Source organism: Erinaceus europaeus, chromosome 15 (assembly GCF_950295315.1).
Source record: "Erinaceus europaeus chromosome 15, mEriEur2.1, whole genome shotgun sequence".
Classification (NCBI taxonomy): Eukaryota; Metazoa; Chordata; class Mammalia; order Eulipotyphla; family Erinaceidae; genus Erinaceus; species Erinaceus europaeus.
This window is the reverse complement of record NC_080176.1, coordinates 21777697-21797437: the sequence shown is the minus strand read 5'-3', so window position 1 is coordinate 21797437 and position 19741 is coordinate 21777697. Positions and strand designations below refer to the sequence as shown.

At 48.9% G+C, this 19741-nt stretch overlaps 1 protein-coding gene across 1 annotated transcript in view; it reads right to left on the bottom strand.

Annotated features, from left to right (window-relative positions):
* LOC103115346 (kinesin-like protein KIF19) overlaps positions 1-19741 on the bottom strand; it is a 35698-nt gene that overhangs the window by 11041 nt on the left and 4916 nt on the right. The window contains exons 4-12 of the mRNA XM_060174115.1: positions 18825-18912; positions 18010-18146; positions 17808-17933; positions 14379-14567; positions 8504-8650; positions 6238-6360; positions 5236-5383; positions 4905-5082; positions 3650-3803 (exon numbers count right to left, since the gene is read on the bottom strand). Coding sequence (XP_060030098.1) covers positions 3650-3803; positions 4905-5082; positions 5236-5383; positions 6238-6360; positions 8504-8650; positions 14379-14567; positions 17808-17933; positions 18010-18146; positions 18825-18912 — 1290 coding nt within the window. The remainder of the gene's footprint in view (positions 1-3649; positions 3804-4904; positions 5083-5235; positions 5384-6237; positions 6361-8503; positions 8651-14378; positions 14568-17807; positions 17934-18009; positions 18147-18824; positions 18913-19741) is intronic.

Genomic DNA, 19741 nt, shown 5'->3' with positions numbered 1-19741 from the left:
CCTATGACCCTGCAATTCCCCTCCTGGGGATATATCCTAAGGAACCCAACACATCCATCCAAAAAGATCTCTGTACACATATGTTCTTGGCAGCACAATTTGTAATAGCCAAAACCTGGAAGCAACCCAGGTGTCCAACAACAGATGAGTGGCTGAGCAAGTTGTGGTATATATACACAATGGAATACTACTCAGCTGTAAAAAATGGTGACTTCACCGTTTTCAGCCGATCTTGGATGGACCTTGAAAAAATCATGTTGAGTGAAATAAGTCAGAAACAGAAGGATGAATATGGGATGATCTCACTCTCAGGCCAAAGTTGAAAAACAAGATTAGAAAAGAAAACACAAGTAGAACCTGAAATGGAATTGGCGTATTGCACCAAAGTAAAAGACTCTGGGGTGGGTGGGTGGGTGGGGAGAATACAGGTCCATGAAAGATGATGAATGACATAGTGGGGGTTGTATTGTTAAATGGGAATCTGGGGAATGTTATGCATGTGCAAACTATTGTATTTACTGTTGAATGTAAATACACATTAATTCCCCAATAAAGAAATAAATTATTTAAAAATAAATAAATAAATAAAATAGGGCAGAGGGTAGATAGCATAATGGTTATGCAAACAGACTCTCATGCCTGAGGCTCCAAAGTCCCAGGTTCAACCCCCCACACCACCATAAGCCAGAGCTGAACAGTGCTCTGGTTAAAAATAAAAAAAAATTAAAAATTAAAAAATAAAATGAAAATAAATAAATAAAACACAATAATAATAAACTATTAAATTTTTTTGCCTCAAGGGTCATCACTAGGGCTTGGTGCCAGCACTACAAATCCACTGCTCCTGGAGGCCATTTTTTCCATTTAGATAGGACAGAGAGAAATTGAGAGAGAAAGGGAGATAGAGAGGGAGAGAGAAACACCTGAAAACTTGCTTCATCACCTGTGAAGCTTCCCCCCTGCAGGTGGGAAGCCAAGAGCTCAAACCTGGATCTTTGTGCAAGTCCTTGCACTTAGTACTATGTGTGCTTAACCGAGTGCACTACCACCCAGCCCCCTCTCTGCTCAATTTCTCTCTGTCCTATCAAATAAAATACACACACACAAAGGGAAAAATGGCTGCTGGGAGCAGTAGATTCACTGTGCCAGCACCGAATCCCAGCAGCAACCCTGGTAGCAATAATAGATGATAGATAGATAGATAGATAGATAGACAGACAGACAGACAGACAGACAGACAGATGGTAGATAGATAGACAGATATTATAAAGATGAATAGGCAAGTAGCCCCAGGAGCCCAGGAGTGGAGCCATGCAGGAGGTGCCCAGTTAAACAAATAAATGGGGGGGGGGAGCTGGGCAGTGGTGCACTCAGTTAAGTGCACATAGTACTAAGTGCAAGGAGATATACAAGGACCCAGGTTTGAGACCCCACACCCCACCTGCAGGGGGAAAGCTTCATGAGTGATGAAGCAGGGCTACAGATGTCTGTCTTTCTCTTCCTCTTCTTTTTAAATATTTTTTTCTCTCCCTCTTCTTTTTTTTTTTTTAAGAATTTATTTATTCATGAGAAAGATAGGCAGAGAGAGAAAGAACTAGACATCACTCTGGTACATGTACTGCCAGGAATTGAACTCAGGACCTCATGGTTGAGAATCCAGCGCTTTATCCACTGCGCCACCTCCCAGACCACTTCTCTCTCTCCCTCTTTTATCACCCCACCCCTCTCATCCCTCTCAAATCCTCTCTGTCCTACGAGGAAAAAAAGGCCACCAGAAACATGTAATTTATAATGCCAGAACCAAGACTAAGCCCAGAAACTGGAGGGAAAAAAAGAAGAAGAGGAGGAGGAGGAGGAGGAGGAGGAGGAGGAGGAGGAGGAGAAGGAGGGACCAGGCAGTGGCACACCTGGTTAAGTGCTCACATTACAGTGCACAAGGATCCAGGTTCAAGTCCCTGCTCCCCACCTGCAAGGGGGAAGCTTCACAAGCAGTGAAGCTGGGCTGCAGGTGTTTCTTTGTCTCTCTCCCTCTCTGTCTCCCCCACCCTTCTCAATCTCTCTCTGTCTATCCAATAATAAATTTTAAAAAGATTTTTTTTGCCTCCAGGGTTATTTCTGGGGTTCAGTGCCTACACTACAAATCTACTTTTCCTGGAGGCTATTTTTTCCCCTTTGTCGCCCTTGTTGTTTATTGTTGTTACTATTGTTGTTGTTGATGCTGCTGTCATTGTTGTTGGATAGGACAGAGAGAAATGGAGAGAGGAGGAGGAAGACAGAGACGGGGAGAAAAAGTCAGACACCTGCAGACCTGCTTCATGTTCCTTGCGCCAGTTCCTTGCACCGGTCCTTGCGCTTTGCGCCATGTGCACTTACTTAACCCGCTGTGTCACTGCCCGACCCCTAATAAAAATATTTTTTAAAAAGAACATAAAGGGCTGGAGAGACAGCATAATGGTTCTGCAAAAACCTTTCAAGCCTGAGATACTGAGGTTCCAGGTTCCATCCCCAGCTCCACCATAAGCCAAAAACTGAGCCGGTGTACTGATCTCTATTTCCTTCAGCATCTTTCCCTCTGTATCTACTCTTTCTCATTAAAATAAAATAAATAGGGAGTCAGGCTGTAGCACAGCGGGTTAAGCGCATGTGGTGCAAAGTGCAAGGACTGGTGTAAAGATCCCAGTTCGAGCCACTGGCTCCCCACCTACAGGGGTGTTGCTTCACAGGCGGTGAAGCAGGTCTGCAGGTGTCTATCTTTCTCTCCCCCTCTCTGTCTTCCCCTCCTCTCTCCATTTCTCTCTGTCTTTTAAAAATATTTTTCTTTTTTTATATATTTATTTTTATTTATTTATTCCCTTTTGTTGCCCTTGTTTTATTGTTGTAGTTATTATTGTTGTCGTTGTTGGATAGGACAGAGAGAAATGGAGAGAGGAGGGGAAGACAGAGAGGAGGAGAGAAAGATAGACACCTGCAGACCTGCTTCACCGCCTGTGAAGCGACTCCCCTGCAGGTGGGGAGCCGGGGTTCGAACTGGGATCCTTATGTCTGTCCTTGTGCTTTGCGCCACCTGCGCTTAACCCGCTGCGCTACAGCCCGACTCCCTTTTAAAAATATTTTTATATTTATTTATTTTCCCTTTTGTTGCCCTTGTTGTTTTTTATTGTTGTTGTTGTTATTGATGTTGCCGTTATTAGATAGGACAGAGAGAAATGGAGGGGGGGAGACAGAGAGGAGGAAAGAAAGACACCTACAGACCTGCTTCACCACCTATGAAGCGAATCCCCTGCCAGGGGTTCAATCTGGGATCCTTACGCTGGTCCGTGTGCTTTGCACCATTTGTGCTTAACCCGCTGCACTACCGCCCAACTCTCTTCTCTCTGTCTTATCCAACAACGACGACATCAGTAACAACAACAAAAACAACTACAATAATAAAACAACAAGGGCAACAAAAGGGAATAAATAAGTAAATAAATAAACAAATAAATAAGATTATCATTATTAATAAGATTAGCTTTTCAAAAAGAGCATAAGGGGGATGGGTATCTCCATACCAGGTGCCACACCCCCCCCCCCAGGAAAGAATAAGCAAGACTCAGCCCCTGGGCCCCTGAGAGCGCAGTCAGGGTGGCCTGGCACCTGCTGCTCCCACCTTGAGGGTGGCCGTCTTCCTCTGCTCCTCCAGCAGCGCCATCAGCTCCTCCCGGGCCAGCACCACCTCGTGTGGCTCCGTGCCCTCCCCGTCCTGTGTGTCCCCGTCCTTCCCTGGCTCCTGATGCACCTGCTGGGTCCTCTCCCGCTCCCAGCTGAAGCCACAGCAGGGCGGGGTCAGTGGGGTCAGCTGGGGTCAGCCAGGGTCAGCAAGGGTCAGCAGGAGTCAGCTGGGCTCAGTGGGGGTTGGCCGGGGTCAATGGGAGTCAGCCAGGGTCAGCCAGGGTCAGCGGGAGTCAGCTGGGCTCAGCAGGAGTCAGCAAGGGTCAGCTGGGGTCAGTCAGGGTCATCTGGGGCCAGTGGGGGTCAGTGGGGTCAGCGGGTCAGGGCTGCCCACCCAGGGGCCCTGATCTGCCAAGCCATCCCCACCTCCTGCCCAGACCCCTGGGTGACAGGTGAAGGGTGGTCCCCAAGAGCCGTGGGTGACCCCTGGGCCTCTGACCTTCAGCAGAGTGGGGCTGGGCCCAGCTGACCGGGCAAAGAGCACACAAAGAAATTATTTTAGGTGTATCCTCCCACACAGCCCAGGTGAGCAATGGGGATGGGTGGGGTGGGGGTAGGGGTGTCAGATCAGGATCTCTACCCAGGCTGGAGAGGGTGCCTCAGGCTGACCTCACAGATGGATGGATGGTGGATGAATGGATGGGTGGATGGATGGATGGTGGATGGATGATGGATGGATGGATGGATAGTGGATGGTGGATGGATAGTGGATGGTGGTGGATGGATGGATGGATGGATGGTGGATGACGGATGGTGGATGGATGGATGGTGGATGGGTGGATGATGGATGGTGGGTGGTAGATGGTGGATGGATGGATGGATGATGGATGATGAATGGATGAATGGATGGTGGATGATGGATGATGGATGGTGGATGGTGGATGGTGGATGGATGGACTGATGGATGATGGATGATGGTGGATGGATGGATGAATGAATGGATGAATGGATGGATAATGGATGGATGGATGGATGATGGATGGATGGATGGATGATGGATGGATGAACAGATGGATGATGGATGGATAGATGGATGGGTGGATGGATGGATGATGGATGGATGATGGATGGGTGGATGGATGGATGATGGATGATGGATGGATGCTAGGTGAATGTGGGTGCTGGATAGGTGTGCATGCTGGGTGCTGGCTGGGTGCTGGGTTCTTGGAGAGCAGGAGCGGGTGTGCACTGACTCTGCAATGGTGAGCAGGTGCCGGGACAGGTGGACGTGCAGCTCTGCGAGGGTGCTCTCCAGTCCACCCAGGCTGCGCCGCAGGTCCAGCTGCTCCCTGAAGGCCCCAATGAGCTGCGCCCGGATCCTGCCCAGCTGCTGGCACTGGTCCTCCTCCGTGTCACGGGCGGGTGCAGGGGCTGCGGGAGAGGCCTCTGCTCGGGTTCCTGCCAGGTGCTGGCAGCTGGCTCTCACCTTGCTGGCTGGGGGTCAGGCCTTCTCCCATGGACAGAAGCACCCAGCCCTGGGCCCAGCACCTCCCAGAGCCCAGGTGGGGCCAGGGGCAGCAGCACCTTGAGGCTCCGGGGCTCCCGGGGGGGCCCTCTCCTTCTCCTGCTTGTCGATCTTGGCCTTGAGGTGCTCAATTTCCCTCCGCAGCTGTGAGATGACATCTGTGTATTGTGCGATGTGGTAGGACACACTCAGCAGGTTCCGCTTCACCTGGGGGGCGGGGGCTGGGGGTATGAGGTTGGTGCCCGCCCGCCAACACCCCCAAACCCACTTGCACTGCTGGGGACACCTTGGGGACAAGGTGGCTGGACTCGGGGACAAAAGCCAGACAGAATCATTCATGGGGGTCACAGGAGGGTGTGTGGTGTTTGTGCACCTGGCTCTCAAGTGGGAGGTTGAGGAAACCTCCCCGTGGCTCTCAACTTCCAGACAGAGGGAGAGACAGAGAGAGACAGGGGGTGAGAGATAGAGAGGGGGAGACAGAGAGAGATGGGTGAGAGATGAGGAGACAGAGAGAGACAGCGGTGAGAGACAGAGAGAGACAGGGGTGAGAGACAGAGAGGGAAAGACAATGAGATACGGGATGGATGAGAGAGAGGAAAAGACAGTGAGAAACAGAGAGGGAGAGACAGTGAGAGACAGAGGGGGGAGAGACAGAGAGGGAAAGACAGTGAGAGACAGGAGATGAGAGACAGAGAGGGAAAGACTGAGAGACCGAAAGGGAAAGACAGTGAGAGACGGGGGTGAGAGACAGAGAGGGAAAGACAGTGACAGAGATGGAGAGACAGAGAGACAGAGATGGAGATATACCATGCCCCACCTCTCAGCTCCCTGGGCATGTGCTTCCTTTGGCCTCAGGGCTCAAGCAGGTCCCCGAGCCTGAGGAAGAGTACTCTGGCCAGAGTCATGTCCCCCAGCCCCTGTCCTCCAGCACCTGTCCCCTACCCCCTGTCCCCCAGCCCTGGTCCCCCCAGCCCCTAGCTCCAGCCTCTGTTTCCAGCCCATCCCTCCAGCCCCTGGCCCCTACCAGCTCCTGGCCCCCCTCCCCCTGGCCCCAGACTGACCCTGGTCTTGATGTTCTTGGCACGGTGGGCATACAGCAGCGTGGTCCTGGACTCCTCAAAGTGTGAGCTGGCCGGGCTGATGTGGGCTATCATCACCGTGCAGCTGTTACCCCCCAAGGCATCCTGTCGGAGGAGCAGAGCTGGACACAGCCCCCACTTGTCCGGCCCACTCAGGTCCCTGGATAGCAGGGGTCGGGGCTAGGCTGCTGCCCACCACTCCACCCATCTGTCCCTGCTGTCAGAGGTGAGCCCAGCTCTGAGTGAGGCTAGAGACCATCACCCAGCCTCTGCTTGCAAGTCCTGTGTACATCCACTGAGCCCTCCTGCTGCCGGTCCCCTTCCCTTTTTTTATTTTGTTTTTTTCCCAGAAATCTGCTCAGCTCTGGCTGATGGTGGTGAGGATTGAACCTAGGACTTCAGAGACTTAGGCATGAGAGTCTCTTTACAGAACCATTATGCTATCTATCCCCTGCCCCTCTTTTTCCTATTCTTTTATTTTATTTCTATATATTTTTTTAAGATTTTATTTATTGATTGATGAGAAAGATAGGAGAGAGACAGAACCAGTTATCTCTCTGGTACATGTGCTGCCAGGGACTGAAATCAAGACCTCATGCTTGAGAGTCTAATGCTTTATCCACTGCACCATCTCCCAGACCATTTATTTTATTTTTATTTATTTATTTATTTATTTATTTTAAATAAATAAAATTTAAAATTTTTAAATTTTAAATAAATTATTTATTTTAAAGAGTTTATTTTTCATGTATTTTATATACATTACTTTAATGAGAGAGAGATACAGGGAAAATGACCAGAGCAGAGACACAGCAAGAAAGACCAGAGCTCAGCTCTGGCTTATGGTGGCTCAGGGGATTGAACCCGGGATCTTAGAGCCTCAGGCATGAAAGTCTTTTGCATAACCATTATGCTGTCTCCCCAACCAGATTTTATTTCTTTATTCGTGAGAAAGACAGAAGGAGAGAAAGAATAAGACATCACTCTGGTACATGTGCTGCCAGGGATTGAACTCAGGACCTCAAGCATGAGAGTCCAATGCTTTATCTACTGCGCCACCTTCCAGACCATTATTTTTATTTATTTATTTATTGGATAGAGACAGCCAGAAATTAAGAAGGAGGGGCGATAGAGAGGGAGAGAGACAGAAAGAGATCCACAGTCCTGCCTCACCATTCATGAAGCTTCCGCCCTGCAGGTGGCGACCAGGGGTTCAAACCCAGGTCCCTGTGCTCTGTAATTGTAATGTGTGCCACCGCACAGTCACCCAGGAGAATCTTTTGCAGAACCATTATGCTGTCCCACAAGATCTGTTTTTTCTCTTTTCTTTCTATTTTATTGAATAGGACAGGCAGAAAGAGTGAGAAAGAGGGAGACAGAGACAGAAAGAGACACTTGCAGCCAAGCTACACCACTCGTGAAGCTTTCCCCCTGCAGGTGGGGACCAGGAGCTTGAACCCAGGTCCTTGTGCACTGTAACATGTGCTCAACCAGGTGCGCCACCACTCCACTCCATTAGTTTTAATTCTTTTTTTTTTTTTTTGCCTCCAGGGTTACTGCTGGAGCTCGGTGCCTGCACCACAAATGCACTGCTCCTGGAAACTTTTTTTTTTCCTTTTATCGCCCTTGTTGTTTTATCATTGTGTTTATTGTTGTTGTTATTGCAGTCATTGTTGTTGGATAGGACAGAGAGAAATCTAGACAGGAGGGAGAGACAGAGAAAGATAGACACCTACAGACCTGCTTCACCGCCTGTGAAGCGACTCCCCTGCAGGTGGGGAGCCGGGGCTCAAACCGGGATTTTTATGTCAGTCCTTGTGCTTTGCGCCACATGCACTTAACCCGCTGTGCTACTGCCCGGCCCCCCAGTTTTTATTCTTTTATAAAAAATATTTATTTATTTATTTATTTATTTTTGTTGCCCTTGCTGTTTTATTGTTGTTGTAGTTATTATTGTTGTTGTTATAGATGTCGTCGTTGTTGGATAGGACAGCGAGAAATGGAGAGAGGAGGGGAAGACAGAGAGGGGGAGAGAAAGATAGACACCTGCAGACCTGCTTCACCGCTTGTGAAGTGACTCCCCTGCAGGTGGGGAGCTGGGGCCTCAAACCAAGATCCTTACACAGTCCTTGTGCTTTGCACCACCTGCGCTTAACCCGCTGCGCTCAGTTTTTGTTTTTTCTTTAAAGACAGAAGCCAGTGCATGCAGTGCTGGGGACTGATGGGGATCCCGGGGGCTCTGTGCTACCTTGAGGAGGCGGGTAAGCTTGCTGTCCCGGAAGTTCACATACTGCCGGCTGCCCCTCTCGCTCAGCGCCACGATGCAGTTGCCAAGGGCCAGCAGTGAGCGGTTGATGTGGGCGCCCTCCTTCATCCTCTTGCCGCTGTTCTGGGTCTGGGTGGGAGAAAGAGGGGCTGGCAGGAACGGGTCCCTCTCCCACAGGGGCAGGGCAACCCCGTGCTCTGACCGCAGTGCCTGGGGGGCTCCATGCATGGTGGAACTGTGCTATGGCGTCTCTCCTCTCTCTTCTTTCTTTCTCTATTTCTTTTCTATTTAAATATTTATTTATTTATTCCCTTTTGTTGCCCTTGTTGTTTTATTGTTGTTGTAGTTATTGTTGTTATTGATGTCATCGTTGTTGGATAGGACAGAGAGAAATGGAGAGAGGAGGGGAAGACAGAGAGGGGGAGAGAAAGATAGACACCTGCAGACCTGCTTCACCGCCTGTGAAGTGACTCAGGTGGGGAGCCGGGGGCTGCAGGTGGGGAGCCGGGGGCTGGAACACGGATCCTTACGCTGGTCCTTGTGCTTTGCACCACCTGCACTTAACCCACTGTGCTACCGCCCGACTCCCCTATAAAATCTTTTTAAAATGTTTTCTAAGGTGGTCTGAGAGGTGGTGCCGTGGACAAGGCTTTTGACTCTCAAGCATGAGGTCCTGAGTTCAATCTCCAGCAGCACATGTACCAGTGTGATATCTGGTTCTTTCTCTCTCCTATCATTGCTCATGAATACATAAATAAAATTTTAAAAATGTTTTCTATGGAGTCAGGTGGTAGCGAAGTGGGTTAAGCACATGCGAAGCAAAGCACAACAACCGGTGTAAGGATCCCGGTTTGAGCCGGCCCCCGGGCTCCCCACCTGCAGGGGAGTCACTTCACAGGCGGTGAAGCAGGTCTGCAGGTGTCTGTCTTTCTTTCCCCCTCTGTCTTACCCTGCACTCTCCATTTCTCTCTGTCCTACCCAACAATGACAACAATAATAACTACAACAATAGCAAACAACAAGGGTGGCAGAAGGCAGATAGCATAATGGTTATACAAAGAGGCTCTCATGCCTAAGGCTCCAACCCAGGTTCAATACTCCATACCACCATAAGCCAGAGCTGAGCAGTGCTCTGGTTAAAATTCCTGAAGATAGTGGAGTCTATATACAGCAAACCTACAGCCAACATCATACTCAATGGTGAAAAACTGGAAGCATTTCCACTCAGATCAGGTACTAGACAGGGATGCCCACTATCACCATTACTATTCAACATAGTGTTGGAAGTTCTTGCCATAGCAATCAGGCAGAAGCAAGGAATTAAAGGCATACAGATTGGAAGAGAAGAAGTCAAATTCTCCTTATTTGCAGATGACATGATAGTATACATGGAAAAACCTAAGGAATCCAGCAAGAAGCTTTTGGAAATCATCAGGCAATACAGTAAGGTGTCAGGCTATAAAATTAACATTCAAAAATCAGTGGCATTCTTCTATGCAAACACTAAGTTAGAAGAAATTGAAATCCAGAAATCAATTCCTTTTACTATAGCAACAAAAATAATAAAATATCTAGGAGTAAACCTAACCAAAGAAGTGAAAGACTTGCATACTGAAAATTATGAGTCACTACTCAAAGAAATTGAAAAAAACACAAAGAAGTGGAAAGATATTCCATGTTCATGGGTTGGAAGAATTAACATCATCAAAATGAATATATTACCCAGAGCCATCTACAAATTTAATGCTATCCCCATCAAGATCCCAAGCACATTTTTTAGGAAAATAGAAAAATGCTACAAATGTTTATCTGGAACCAGAAAAGACCTAGAATTGCCAAAACAATCTTGAGAAAAAAGAAGAGAACCGGAGGCATCACACTCCCAGAATTCAAACTGTATTTATAGGGCCATTGTCATCAAAACTGCTTGGTACTGGAACATGAATAGACACACTGACCAGTGGAATAGAATTGAGAGCCCAGAAATGAGGCCCCACACATACGGACATCTAATCTTTGACAAAGGGGCCCAGACTATTATATGGGGAAAGCAGAGTCTCTTCAACAAATGGTGTTGGAAACAATGGGTTGAAACATGCAGAAGAATGAAGCTGAATCACTGTATTTCACCAAATACAAAAGTAAATTCTAAGTGGATCAAGGACTTGGATATTAGACCAGAAACTATCAGATACTTAGAGGAAAATATTGGAAGAACTTTTTACCGCATAAATTTTAAAGACATTTTCAATGAAACAAATCCAATTACAAGGAAGACTAAGGCAAGTATAAACCTATGGGACTACATCAAATTAAAAAGCTCCTTCACAGCAAAAGAAACCACTACCCAAACCAAGAGACCCCTCACAGAATGGGAGAAGATCTTTACATGCCATACATCAGATAAGAGTTTAATAACCAACATATATAAAGAGCTTGCCAGACTCAACAACAAGACAACAAATAACCCCATCCAAAAATGGGCGGAGGACTTGGACAGAATATTCACCACAGAAGAGATCCAAAAGGCCAAGAAACACATGAAAAAATGCTCCAAGTCTCTGATGGTCAGAGAAATGCAAATCAAGACAACAATGAGATATCACTTCACTCCTGTGAGAATGTCACACATCAGAAAAGGTAACAGCAGCAAATGCTGGAGAGGGTGTGGGGTCAAAGGAACCCTCCTGCACTGCTGGTGGGAATGTCAATTGGTCCAACCTCTGTGGAGAAGAGTCTGGAGAACTCTCAGAAGGCTAGAAATGGACCTACCCTATGACCCTGCAATTCCCCTCCTGGGGATATATCCTAAGGAACCCAACACATCCATCCAAAAAGATCTCTGTACACATATGTTCTTGGCAGCACAATTTGTAATAGCCAAAACCTGGAAGCAACCCAGGTGTCCAACAACAGATGAGTGGCTGAGCAAGTTGTGGTATATATACACAATGGAATACTACTCAGCTGTAAAAAATGGTGACTTCACCGTTTTCAGCCGATCTTGGATGGACCTTGAAAAAATCATGTTGAGTGAAATAAGTCAGAAACAGAAGGATGAATATGGGATGATCTCACTCTCAGGCCGAAGTTGAAAAACAAGATTAGAAAAGAAAACACAAGTCGAACCTGAAATGGAATTGGAGTATTACACCAAAGTAAAAGACTCTGGGGTGGGTGGGTGGGTGGGTGAGGAGAATACAGGTCCATGAAAAATGATGAATGAAATAGTGGGGGTTGTATTGTTAACTGGGAATCTGGGGAATGTTATGCATGTAAAAAAAAAAAAAAAAAGAAGAAGAAGTAGAAACGCAAAGCAGAAATTGACTGAGATTGGAGTATGGCACCAAAGTAAGAAAGCAGAAGTATACTAGAGTTTGCAGTGAGTACCTCCCTAACACTTCCTCTCCACTATTCCAAGCTTTGGGTCCATGATTGCTCAACAATTTGTTTGGCTTTGTATGTTAACTCTCTTTTCAGTCACCAGGTTCCAGGTGTCATCAGGATACCGGCCAGACTTCCCTGGATTGAAGACCCCACCAATGTGTCCTGTAGCTCAGCTTCCCCAGAGACCCACCCTACTAGGGAAAGAGAGAGACAGACTGGGAGTATGGACCGACCAGTCAACGCCCATGTTCAGCGGGGAAGCAATTACAGAAGCCAGACCTTCTACCTTCTGCAACCCACAATGACCCTGGGTCCATGCTCCCAGAGGGATAGAGAATGGGAAAGCTACTGGGGAGGGGGTGGTATATGGAGATTGGGCGGAGGGAATTGTGTGGAGTTGTACCCCTCCTACCCTATGGTTTTGTTAATTAATCCTTTCTTAAATTAAAAAATTAATTAATTAATTAATTAAAAAAAAAGAATTGAGAGCCCAGAAGTGAGGCCCCACACCTATGGACATCTAATCTTTGACAAAGGGGTCCAGACTATTACATGGGGAAAGCAGAGTCTCTTCAACAAATGGTGTTGGAAACAATGGGTTGAAACATGCAGAAGAACGAAACTGAATCACTGTATTTCACCAAATACAAAAGTAAATTCTAAGTGGATCAAGGACTTGGATATTAGACCAGAAACTATCAGATACTTAGAGGAAAATATTGGCAGAACTCTTTTCCGCATAAATTTTAAAGACATTTTCAGTGAAACGAATCCAATTACAAAGAAGACTAAGGCAAGTATAACCTATGGGACTACATCAAATTAAAAAGCTCCTTCACAGCAAAAGAAACCACTACCCAAACCAAGAGACCCCTCACAGAATGGGAGAAGATCTTTACATGTCATACATCAGATAAGAGTTTAATAACCAACATATATAAAGAACTTGCCAGACTCAACAACAAGACAACAAATAACCCCATCCAAAAATGGGCGGAGGACTTGGACAGAATATTCACCACAGAAGAGATCCAAAAGGCTGAGAAACACATGAAAAAATGCTCCAAGTCTCTGATTGTCAGAGAAATGCAAATCAAGACAACAATGAGATATCACTTCACTCCTGTGAGAATGTCATACATCAGAAAAGGTAACAGCAGCAAATGCTGGAGAGGGTGTGGGGTCAAAGGAACCCTCCTGCACTGCTGGTGGGAATGTCAATTGGTCCAACCTCTGTGGAGAAGAGTCTGGAGAACTCTCAGAAGGCTAGACATGGACCTACCCTATGACCCTGCAATTCCTCTCCTGGGGATATATCCTAAGGAACCCAACACATCCATCCAAAAAGATCTGTGTACACATATGTTCTGGGCAGCACAATTTGTAATAGCCAAAACCTGGAAGCAACCCAGGTGTCCAACAACAGATGAGTGGCTCAGCAAGTTGTGGTCTATATACACAATGGAATACTACTCAGCTGTAAAAAATGGTGACTGCACCGTTTTCAGCCGATCTTGGATGGACCTTGAAAAAATCATGTTGAGTGAAATAAGTCAGAAACAGAAGGATGAATATGGGATGATCTCACTCTCAGGCAGACGTTGAAAAACAAGATCAGAAAAGAAAACACAAGTCGAACCTGAAATGGAATTGGCGTAATGCACCCAAGCAAAAGACTCTGGGGTGGGTGGGTGGGTGGGGAGAATACAGGTCCATGAAGGATGATGAATGACCTAGTGGGGGTTGTATTGTTAAATGGGAAACTGGGGAATGTTATGCATGTATAAACTATTGTATTTACTGTTGAATGTAAAACATTAATAAAAAAAAAAACTAACATCAAGGAAAAAAAAAACCAAGGGCAACAAAAGAGAATAAATAAGTAAATATTAAAAAGAAAAGAAAGGGAGTTAGACGGTAGCGCAGCAGGTTAAGCGCATGTAGCACCAAGCGTAAGGACCGGTGTAAGGATCCCGGTTCGAGTCCCTGGCTCCCCACCTACAGGGGAAGTCACTTCATAAGCGGTGAAGCAGGTCTGCAGGTGTCTGTCTTTCTCTCCCCCTCTCAGTATTCCCCTCCCCTCTCCATTTCTCTCTGGCCTATCCAAGAAGGACAACAACAATAACTACAACAACAACAACAACAAAAATTAGGGCAACAAAAGGGAATGAATAAATAAATAAATAAATAAAATATAAAAAAAAAAGAAAAAGAAAATAAAAGGAAACTTGTGATGATGGAAGTGAGTTTGCCGGGGGCGTCCCGACTCTGAGACCTGCTCCCACCTCCCAGTTCCCAAAGGGACACAGAGACAGGGATGGGGGCGGAGGGTGGGGAACAGGGGACAGGTACAGGGGCCAGGGACAAGAAGGGTACAAGGGGATGAAGCAGTGGGGACGGGGCATGGGGAATGGGGAGAACAGGGTGGACGAGGGGCCAAGAGGGACAGGATGGGTGCCAGGCCCAGTACCTGGGATGCCCGTTCGGAGCCGGCCAGGTCCACCAGGAAGAGTCTTCCCAGGCTGACCTCGTCTGTGCTCTGGACTCCGCGCCGGCTCACACTGACCTGCAGCACTGCGTGTGAGCGTGAGGACGTGCGGTTAGTAGCCGTGGGCTCCTGCGTGCGCTGCCGGTTGGCCTTGGTGAGCAACTGCATGATCTGGGCACAGGTGGCTGTTAGGGCCTGCGGTGGGGGGCTCTTTCCTAGACCCCTGAGTTGGAGCTAGGAAACAGCCCAGTAGGAGAGCACCCGCCTCTCTGCGCACAGGCCTGGGTCTGAATCCTGGCAACACGTGGAAGCGCCACGGACCGCCAGGGGGAGCTCTGTGGGTGTTGGAGCCTCTGCTCTCAGTCTGAATGTCTGTCACTCTGTCCCTGTTCTCTCCCTCCCCGTTGTGAACGTGTTAAAGGGATTCAGAACCAGCTCAAACACTGATGGGCATCAAGTGGTCATCTGTGAGAGGCCCTGGGCTCCTTCCCGGGCACCACGGTTTGAGAGAATGAATTAGAATTACAGCTGATGGCCCGGGAGGTGGCACAGTGGATAAAGCGCTTGACTATCAAGCGTGAGGTCCTGAGTTCAAGCCCCGGCAGCATATGTACCAGAGTGATGCACAAGGACCTGGGTTTAAGCCCCTGGTCCACACCTGCAAGGGGAAAGCTTCACAGTGAAGGAGGGCAGCCCTGAGCCCCCAGCCCTGACCCCTGAACCCCCAGCCCTGAGCCCTGAATCCCCAGACTGGAGCCCTGAGCCCCCAACCTGGAGCCCTGTGTCTGTGTCTCTGTTTCTCTCCCTATCTCCCCTGCCCCTCTCAATTTCTCTCTGTCTCTATTTAATGAATAAATAAATTAAATAGCCTGAAAAAAACATTTAAAAATTAATTAAGGGGGCAGTCGAGTGGTAGCGCAGCGGGTTAAGCACACGTGGCGCAAAGCACAAGGACCGGCATAAGGATCCCGGTTCGAGCACCCGGCTCCCCACCTGCAGGGGAGTCGCTTCACAGGCGGTGAAGCAGGTCTGCAGGTGTCTATCTTTCGATCCCCCTCTCTCTTCCCCTCCTCTCTCCATTTCTCTCTGTCCTATCCAACAACGATGATGACATCAATAACAATAATGATTACAACAATAAAACAACAAGGGCAACAAAAGGGAATAAATAATTAAAAAAAAAAAAAGGCCATAAAGGGGAGTTGGGCGGTAGCGCAGCGGGTTAAGTGCAGGTGGCGCAAAGTGCAAGGACCGGCGTAAGGATCCCGGTTCGAGCCCCTGGCTCCCCACCTGCAGGGGAGTCGCTTCACAGGTGATGAAGCAGGTCTACAGGTGTCTGTCTTTCTCTCCCCCTCTCTGTCTTCCCCTCCACTCTCCATTTCCCTCTGTCCTATCCAAAAACAACTGACATCAATAACAACAACAACAACCACAATTATAAAACAAGGGGAACAAAAGGAAATGAATAAATAAATATTTTTAACAACAAAAAAGGCCTTAAAGGTCTGGGTTTAAAAAAAAAAAGGGAGTCTGGTGGTAGCACAGTGGGTTAAGCACATGTAGCACAAAAAGCAAGGACTGGTCTAAGGATCCTGGTTCCAGCCCCCTGCTCCCCACCTGCAGGGGAGTCGCTTCACAGGAAGCAGTGAAGCATGTCTGCAGGTGTCTGTCTTTCTCTCCCCATCTATGTCTTCCCCTCCTCTCTCCATTTCTCTCTGTCCTAACAACGAGGACATCAATAACAACAACAATAGTAACTATAACAACAATCTTCTTCTTCTAGCGTTTGCCCTTCTTCCGTAGCCAGTCAACAGCGTCAGGTTGAGCCTGATGTAAAGTTTCGAAGCAACAAGGGCAACAAAAGGGAAAATAAATTTTAAAAATATTTGGAAGAAAGAAAAAAATGTTATTAAAAAATTAATTAAGGGGTTGGGTGGTGGGCAGGGGAAGATAGCATAATGGTATGCAAAGAGATTCTCATGCCTGAGGTTCCAAAGTCCCAGATTCAATCCCCCACACCACCATAAGCCAGAGCTGAGCAATGCTCTGGTAAAAAAAAGGGGGGGGGAGGGCAGGTGTTGGTGCACCTACTTGAGTACACATGCTATAATGCTCAAGGATCTAGGTTCAAGCCCCTGGACCTTACCTGCAAGGGGTGTGGGGAGCCACATGTGCCCTCAAGGTTGCTATTGGCATGACCACAGAGTCTTTGTTCACAGACAAGATAAGTTCCTGTCTCCCAATTCCACTTCCCCATGAATCACCCAGGACCTTCCAGATAACGGCTGATTACCACAACACACCACTTCAATCAACAGTCCCCAGCTGCTAACTCCCCCCTTGCCCTCCCCTTAAAAACAGCACCTTTAGTGCTAATAAACAGACTTGATCAGAATCTTGACTTGTCTCATTTCTCTCTCGTCTTGTCCCCATTTTCCCTCCCGTCCTTGTCCTCACTCCGTCTCCTAGGTTAACCCACGTTGAAGGTCCCGCAGGACGGGACAAAGGGGAAAACTTTGCAAGTGGTGAAGCAGGGCTATAGGTGTCTCTCTGTCTCTCCTCCTTTCCATCTCCCCATCTCCATTTTTGTCTCTAACAAATAAATATAATCAATATTTTAATTAAATTTAAAAAATATAATATTTTACTACAACAATAAAACAACAAGGGCAACAAAGGGAATAAACAAATATTTTTAAAGGATTTTAAAATATATTTAAAAATAAAAAATAAAATTAAATATTTTTTAGAAAGAAGGTTGAAACTTAAAATAAATACTAACTAGAAAGTAGGGCTGGAGCGCAGCAGGTTAAGCGCACGTGGTGCAAAGCACAAGGACCAGTGTAAGGATCCCAGTTCAAGCCCCCAGCTCCCCACCTACAGGGGAGTTGCTTCACAGGCGGTGAAGCAGGTCTGCAGGTGTCTTTCTCTCCCCCTCTCTGTCTTCCCCTCCTCTCTCCATTTCTCTCTGTCCTATCCGACAATGATGACATCAGTAACAACAACAATAAAAAACAACAAGGGCAACAAAAGGGAAAAAGAATGTGGGGCTGGGAGGTGACTTAGCTGTTCTGCATATGCCTGGCACCCTGAGTTTGTCCTTATCACAGCATGAGAACGTGTGTGTGTGTGTGTGTGTGTGTATGTGTGTGTGTGTGCGCACGCGTGCTGGATGGGTACTGGGTCTCACACATGCACAGTCTCACTGCACTGGGCCACTTTGCGTTCAGTTAGAGAAGGGGGGCAGATAGCAAAGCCCCAGAGCTTCCTCTGGCGCCATGGGGCCTCCATGTGCTGCCAGGGTTTGACCCAAGACCGCAGGCACAATGAAGACCGAGCTCCATGGGCCCCCTCTACAGCCTCCCAGGAAGCGCTTAGGAGAGGAGAGGTTGGTGGGCAGAGCACCCTCACCTCCTGGGCATTGGAGGTGGAGGCCTCTGTGATGCCGGGGATCTGGGTGGTGCCGTGCGCATCCTCCCGCAGCTCCAGGCAGCCGGACGCAGGGTTCAGCAGGTCACGGATGACCTCGTTGTAGATCTGGGGGCGTGGAGGGTTGGCCGCTGTGTGCAGGCGGGGGGCCCGTGGGCGAGGGGGTCACGGGGGGGGGGCTCACCTCCAAGTAGGACATGGACACACTGTAGTCCGGCTGCCCCCCTGTGGCCTCCAGAGCCCTGAAGAGATCGCTGAGTGCCTGCAGGTAGATGCCTGGCTGTGCGTCCAGTCCCAGCATGGTGAAGGTCTTCCCCGCACCTGGGTGCAGGCAAGGGTCAGATGGGTCCCCTCCCTGCACTCTGCCTGCTCAGCCCACACCCAGAAGCCTGTCTGACACCCCCAGGGCCTGGGTGCAGAGTGGGGCCCAGGGTGTAGGGCTCAAGGTTTGGGGCCTCAGGTTGGGAGGCTCAGGTTGGGGGGCTCAGGGCTGGGGGTTCAGGGCTGGGTGTCAGAGTTGGGGGTTCAGGGCTGGGGGCTTGGGGCTCAGGGCTGGGTGTTCAGGGCTCAGGGCTGGGGGTTCAGTATTGGGTGCTCAGTGCTGGGTGCTCAATTTTGGGGGTTGTGAGGCTCCAAGCTGGTGGTTCAGAGTTGGAGGTTCAGGATTGGTGGCTCAGGGCTGGGTGTTCAGAGCTGAGGCTCAGAGCTGGGCGCTCAAAGTGGAGTTTCATGGCTGGGGCTCAGAGCTGGGGCTCATGCTCTGGATTGTGAGTTCAGGGTTGTGGGCTCAGGGCTCAGCACAGGGTCCATGGACTATGGAGTTTTGAGCTTTGGGGCAGGAATTACAGTGTCCTGGGCCTATCTTGGGTGCAGGGGCCCAAGTGTGGGTTTGTCCCCAACTGACTGGGCCACCACAGAATGTGGACTGGGGTCCGACCCACCCACCCAGGTTGGGGCCCCGACCATTACTGAGCTCTCTTGCCCCACCCTGGCTCCCACCTGACGGGCCGTAGGCGAATACTGTGGCGTTGTAGCCGGCAAGGACGCCATCGACCAAGTGCCGGGTGGTGGCACAGTACACGTCCTCCTGGGTATGGGTGGCATCAGGCAGCTGGTGACAGACAGGACCCACGGGTGCCCAAGGAAGCCCTCTCCCCTCTGCACAGGCCAGGAGCTCAGGCGGGTTTCAGCTTTGCACCCTGGGCCCAGCACTGATCCCCCCCACCGGGCATGCCAGCCAGTGTGTCCTTGGGGAGTGGCCGGTCCCAGGTCCAACTGCCTAGCCCTGTCTCACACTGGAGATGGGGTGCTACACCCCACCAGACCCCTCTCTGCTCTGTCCTCATAGATGCCTCCCTCGACTCTCTGTCTCAGCTGAGACCCCTCCTCCCGGGAGCCCAACTGAGGGCCGCCTGCCTCACAAAGACAGAAGCTGCCTCCCAGGGAAGGGAGGGTGGATGGTGGAGGATCATGGATGGATGATGGAGGATGGATGGATGGTTGGATGGATGGATGGATGAATGGTGGATGGATAGTGGATGGTGGTGGATGGATGGTGGATGGATGGGTTGATGGTAGGTGGACGGATGGTTGGATGGTACAAGGATGGATGGTGGATGTATATCGAATGGATGGATGTTGGATGGATGGATGTTGGGTGGATGGTTGGATGGATGGATGGATGGTGGATGGATGGCTGGATGGGTGGGTGATGGTAGATGGATGGATGGTTGGATGGATGGATGGATAGATGGTTGGATGGTTGAATGGATGGTGGATGGATGGATGGTTGGATGGATGGATGGATAGATGGTTGGATGGTTGAATGGATGGTGGATGGATGGATGATGGATGATGCAAGGATGGATGGTGGATAGATGATAGATGATGGAGGGATGATGAGTAGATGGTGGATG